This window comes from Hirundo rustica, chromosome 6 (assembly GCF_015227805.2).
Source record: "Hirundo rustica isolate bHirRus1 chromosome 6, bHirRus1.pri.v3, whole genome shotgun sequence".
NCBI classification, from domain to species: Eukaryota; Metazoa; Chordata; class Aves; order Passeriformes; family Hirundinidae; genus Hirundo; species Hirundo rustica.
Window position 1 is genome coordinate 61,611,750 of NC_053455.1, and position 6,209 is coordinate 61,617,958.

The 6,209-nt window shown below is 59.0% G+C and overlaps 1 protein-coding gene across 1 annotated transcript; it reads left to right on the forward strand.

Moving 5' to 3' along the window:
* Window positions 1-3,041: 3,041 nt before the first annotated feature.
* On the forward strand, window positions 3,042-5,810 carry LOC120754260 (serine/threonine-protein kinase pim-1-like). Its single transcript, XM_040067617.1, has 7 exons — window positions 3,042-3,534; window positions 3,857-3,906; window positions 3,986-4,114; window positions 4,207-4,257; window positions 4,434-4,800; window positions 5,195-5,371; window positions 5,695-5,810. The coding sequence occupies exons 1-7, from the start codon at window positions 3,042-3,044 to the stop codon at window positions 5,808-5,810; spliced, it is 1,383 nt and encodes a 460-aa protein (XP_039923551.1).
* Window positions 5,811-6,209: the final 399 nt, after the last annotated feature.

A 6,209-nucleotide genomic window follows, 5' to 3' on the forward strand; every position in this document is an offset into this window, starting at 1 on the left:
CCTTTGTGGTGCCCAACATGGAGCTGGAAGGGTTTGAGATAACAGCAGCTTTGGCTGGAATGTGCTGAGCTGCATTTAGAGCTGTTGGTGCTGTTGAGTTGTCAGGCTCCTCCTTTCACAATAATAACTTACATTCCCAGTTTAACCGTCAAATCCTTTCCCAGTGAATTACAATCACAATTAGGAACAAAGAGAAATTCATGCATTTCAAACCTATCTCCCACATTTACCAGTAGTGGTAGTGGAAGTATTTTCCCTGGACTGTGTTGGCCGAAGAGGAGGGCAAGGATGTGCAGAGCCGTATGTCCCGAGGTCACGGATTTGGGGACATGAGGAAAGTTGGGCCATGGGATGGGATGGCACCTGGCACCACCTTGTCCACCCAGGGCACCCTGAGAGCCAGCAGTGCCAAGCCTGCAGTGCCTGGTTCTCTGGACCAAGTGCCTCCCCTTCTCTCCCCTTCCCTCCCTTTCCCTCAGCTCAGCCCTCCATGGCTGTGCAGCCCACCAGGGCCAGGAGGACCCCAATACCCAAAGCCATGCCAAGCATCCTCTCAGGAGAGGTTGGCCCACTCAGGGTGGCAGAATCCTGTAGGAATTGGGCCCTCTGAGCATCCTCTCTGCTTTTATCTGTTCCCAGTATCCTTGTTCCACAGACCCTGGCTCCTCCAAGTACCACCGGCTTCTCTTGGTGTCCAGTGTCTCCAATGGTGGAGGGACACTGGTGTGAGGGACAATGATCTTCCATTTGGGTTTTCTAGGGACAACTTGGACCAGAATAATATCCATGAGGCTGTGGCATTGGATGGGATTCATCCTGATATATCCCAGCAGGAAGCCCCTAAATCATCTGCTGTCTTGGTTTGGAAGACAGGTGTCTGCTAAGGAAGCCAGAAGCCTCCCTTGGAATGGAAAATGTAAACCTCCTCCCTCCAAATAACTTTAATTCCGAAATTAAGGGGCTCTCAGGCAAAGATACGAGAATGGGAATAACAGTTCTTTACTAGTATGTACAATAAAGCAAACAAACAACAACTATGGCATTAACAACAGAGAACCAGGAACCCAGTGACCCCTTCTCGGCCACAGGCACTTTCCCCTTCGGTGAGAGAGGGAGAGCCAGCAGCTGCCCCAGCCCTGTTGCTAGAGGACACGAAGAGAAAATGAATACTTACACATTTTTGAGTTCAAGAAGAAGGTTGAAGAAAAAGTTTTATTACTTACTAAGCCTTCACTCATATAGGTTCTGAACAATGACTAGGGATTGGAGAACAAGGTTACTACCTCTCCATCCCACTGGCTAGGCTAGAAGTCAGTGTTCTTCATCAGAAAGGAATGTAAAAAACAACGATTCTTGTTTATGGTACAAGCGTGAGAAGCTCAGCTGCAGAACGGTAAACAATTCAAAAAACTCACAGAATGTGGCCACACAGCCCCATCTTTTACCTGCCCAACTCTTGTGGTATCTCTGCCCTTTGGAGAGAAACTCCCAGGTAAGAGAAGGGCAACCAGATGCCCCCCTGCCCTGAGCTTGGTCACTTCTTCTGTTTTCTTAAGTTCCCAGTTGTTAGTGTTTCCTGTCAACTTAAGGGAAATAATTCTATAAGTAAGGAGGAACGAAAGGAAAGAAACCTAACCCCCAACATCTACCCAAGCTCCTGAAAGATGAGGAGGTCCATGGTGGCTCAGCATTCTCCACTTGTATCTGACTTAAAAGGAAGGGGTTGGGCTTTCCAGGAGAGTCCAGCCCTGTTAATCTAAACATGATAGCAGGAAAAATGGTGGAGAAGGTCATACTTGGCACTACCAGGAAGTGATGGAAGGACAGTGCCAGCATCAGCCACTGGCAGTGTGAGATAACAGAGGGAAAATTCTGTCTAACTGATTGATTATCCCGCTGCCATAAGGTCACCTGGCTCATGGATAATGGGAAGGCAATGCAGGTTCTCTTTCAAGATTTTCAGTGGAGTTTTGATCCTGTCCCTCACAGAATCTGGGAGCAGGGGTCCAGGTGTGAGATGAGCAGGGACAGGCTGTGCTGGGTGAACTGACTGATGTACTGGTTTTCAGTGGGATAGGATCCATTTTCTTCCCAGTAAATAACACAGAGCTGGCTTTGAAATCTGTATGGGAATGTGGTGGATAGCAAACAGACGGTTTGGGTGTAGCTGAGCAGGGCTTGCCCTCCTCAAGGACTTGGCAGGGTCCCATTGGAAATCCATGTCCCTTGCTCTGCCAGCAAGGAGGCGACACCATACCATTCCCTTTCTCAACTCTGTGTCCTACGTAGACAAGAATCTTCCACCCACTTTGCCCCTGAGTGCCCACAGGGAGCCCCTTTCTCCCTGTCATGTCACTAGAGAGCGCTGGGGTAAGGCGAGGCCATGACATCACAAAGGGGCCACGCGCTGGCGTGAGGCAGGGCTGTGATGTCACACAGCTGTCCTGGCCACAGCACTGTGACATCACGCCAAGCCTATATAAGCTGTGCCAGCACCAACAGCTGCCAGTGCAGCCGCGATGGCACGTGCCGGAGCCATGAGTGACGGTGGCGTCCTATTAGCTGCACTTGTCCTGCTGCTGGCCGCCGTGGCTGCCTGCTGGGCCCTTGGCCACTGGCAACCACGGAGGCGGCAGACACGGACCCCCAAGAGGAACAATGTTCCCAGATTCTGGCCCAGAGGCTCATGGAGGAACCGAGGAGCCCCTGCGGCTCCCAGGCGCTCCAGACCTCGGGCCACCCCTCGCAAGCGGCCACGTGCTCCCGCGAGCCCCCTGGACTTGTCCTGCTGCTGCCGCCCCTGCGTGGCAGCAGCCCAGGAGCTGCAGGAATTGATGCTGCTGCACTGGGCTCGCAAAGGGACATGTGTGCCGCTCTACACTGGGATGTGGCAGGCCTTGTGGAAAGAACTGGAGAAGCTGGTGAAGCTGGGCCACCTGCCCTGCTGTGGCTCCTTCAGCTCCTCGCAAAGCCTCCATCCCTCCAAGAGGCTGCTCCCAGCAACATTCTCCATCCCTGGGAGAGCCTCGAACCTTGCACGGATGGCACAGCAGCGCACACCCGCCATCCCTGCAGGAAGCTCCGGCTGTCAGAGACCCTCCATCCTGCCAGGAGCCTCTGCTATCTCTGACAGCCTCCATCCCTCGCAGAGGCTCAGCGAGACCCGTCCGCCTGCAGAAGGTGCAGAGCCCGTGGACAGGTCTCCCAGCTCCCTTGGACTCACGGACTTCAACAGCACGGGCACAACCCTGACCCTCAACGTGGCCAGGGAGAGCCCCGAAGTCCAAATGGGAGCCCAGCCCAATGCAGGGGAGCCTTCTCAGGAGCATCTGGCGCAGCAGCAAGCGTCCGGGAGCCAGCAGTTGCCATTCCACAGCTCCCAGGACGCTGTGCTGGCTGTGCCGGCTGTGCCAGCAGGCAACAGCCCGAGCCTGGTGGTGGAGACGATCCTTGAGACACCAAGGAGGATCCTCCACCTCCAGGAAGCTGCCCCACAACAGCCCTGGACTACCTCCAAGGCCTCTCTAGGAGCAGGTGAGATCTCCTCAGGAGCTGTCCTGAGGCTCCCCTGGGGCATCCCCAGGCCAGGCCAGGCCAGGCCAGGGCCCCGAGAGCAGCCTAGTCCCTGGCTGTTCCCAGTGGCTCTGATGCCGCGGCTTCAAAAAACCCCTCTCTGGTTGGCAGCTGCTCCTGGGACCCCCCTGTGCCAAGGTTCGGGCTGCAGCCCCGGCCATCCTCGACAGCTGAGTGCAGCCCACGAGGCCAGGGACAGCGACGGTGCCACCCTGCCCTGCTGCCCTGCGGCTCCTGCAGCCGCCTCTGCGTGCTGCCTTGCCCCGGCTCTGCCTCTCGCCAGCCCCACGGCTGCAAGGCGGTGCCCGCTGCCTGGCGCGCAGCAGCAAGCAGGTGAGAGCAACGTGGCCCGCGCTGGCCCGGCCCGCTTCACTGGTGGGTTTCTTCCCTTGGGGGGGTTCCTGGGCGCAAGGCTGATGCCTCGGTCCCGGCTGCAGGGCAAAAGAAGGAGCTGCAGGACCTGTACCAGCGGGGCCGGCAGCTGGGGAGCGGCGGCTTCGGCACCGTTTTCTCGGGCATCCGCCTCTCGGACGGGAGGCCGGTAAGCGGCCGGGAGGCCCGGGTGTGCGAGAAGGGGCACGGGTGGGGAGAGGCAGGGCTCGATCTCAGCCCCCCTCTCTGCATGGCTTGCAGGTGGCCATCAAACGCGTGGCCCGGGAGAGCGTCCTGCAGTGGGTCGAGCTGGTGAGTGAGCAGGGCCAGCAGGACTGAGCGGGCCGTGGCACCCGAGCATCCCCTGGGCGGGAGGAATCCCCATGGCCAGAGAGGCTGCCCAAAAGGGCCCTGGGGCATCCTAGGCAGGGGCAGCGCAGCCACAGGGCAGCAGCAGGCCTGCTGGAGGTGTTGCCTTCTCCTCACAGCCCGACGGCACCCGTGTTCCAATGGAGATTGTGCTCATGGAGAAGGTGCGCTCCGGCTGCTACAACATCATCCAGCTCCTCGACTGGTTCGAGCAGCCTGACGGCTTCGCACTGGTGATGGAACGTCCAGAGCAGTCGCAGGATCTCCTGGAATTCCTGCTGGAGCGGGACGTCCTGTGCGAGGAGATGGCGCGCTGGATTTTCTGCCAGGTGCTGGAGGCCGTGCGGCACTGCACCGCCTGCGGCGTCCTGCACCGGGACATCAAGCTGGAGAACCTCCTCGTGGACCCGGAGAGCGGAGACGTGAAGCTCATCGACTTCGGTTGCGGCACCTTCCTCCAGGAGCAGGCCTACACGCAATTTGCCGGTGAGCCCCAGCCCGGGCCCTGCTCCCGGTGCCAGCCACTGCTCAGCCCCATTCTCTCCTGGGCTGTGGGTGCGTCCCTCAGCCTGCTGCCAGCTGTCCTGTGGCACGGGGCAGATGCTGTGCCCCGGGAGCCAGCTGCCAGCCCTGCTGACACAGGGAGGCTGCAAAAGCCAGGCCATGGCCCCTGGGCTTGGCAGGCCCACAAGGGGCTGCTCCCCTGGCCTTCTCTGCCTTGCAGAATGGCTCCTTGGCTTTGGCCGCTTGGATGGGGGATGCGGGGGGGCCTGGGGGGAAGTTGTGGCCACCGGTGCAGCCCCTGCCTCTGCCAGGAGGCTGGCACCAGGCTCTGGGAGCCAGTGGCCTGCGCCTGGACAGTGCCACCTGTGTCCCCTAGGAACACGCGTGTACAGCCCACCCGAGTGGATCTGCCTTGGCTACTACCACGGCCATGCAGCCACCGTCTGGTCCCTGGGCGTGCTGCTGTACGTCATGGTGTGCGGGAGCCTCCCCTTCCAGGAGGACCGTGACATTGTGTGGCAGCAGCTCTTCTTCACGCGGCAGCTCTCTCCAGGTTGGTATGCGGCCTCCAGAAGGAAGGCTTTGGCAGATGGTGGCACGCGGCCCGGCGTGGCCCTCACACGGCTCCGCCGGGGCCTGCCCTCAAGGGCTGGCCTTTGCGGGAGGCGGCCCGTGCCGACGGGGTCGGCCAGGCAAACGTGGCTGAAGGACGTGGCTGTGTCCCGCCGGGCCGCTCTCCCGCACAGGCCAGAGCCCGTCGGGAGGCTGGCGCGCCTCTGAGCACACGCAGCACGGCCCGGGCCCTGCGGGTGCCGGGAGCCGCTGGGCGGGAGCCTTCTGCAACTGACCGGCGCTTTCTGCCTTCTCTCTCCTCAGAGTGCCATCATCTCATCTGCTGGTGCTTGTCCAAGCACCCTGCGCAAAGGCCACAGCTGGAGCAGATCTTGCTGCACCCTTGGGTGTGGGGCAAGCGCTTTGGATGCCTTGCCTGAGCCCCTGCAGCACCCAGTTAACCCAGTCCCACACAGGACTCAAAAACTAAAACACTCCAAATCTGTAGGCGAGTGTAGGGACAGAGATGAGACATCACTGGAGTCCAGGGCAGCTCTTGAAACATGTGCTTTATTGCACAGTTCCTCGGTGCAAGAGCTTTGCTTACACTGCCGGCCACAGCTAAAAGCGTGCCCGAACAAAGAGGCCTAAGTTCTCGTTCACGCCACATTCCGAACCCTAAAAGCTCCTTTCTAGACTCCTTTTCCCTGCCTCCCTGGCAGGGCCCTTCCCCCTTGGACCCTCAGCATCCCTATGTCTGTTAGGGATATTGCTCAAACAACAGGGCTCTTGCCTTCAGCTAACTTGGTCACTGTCTCTTGGCTGGGCATCCTCCATCT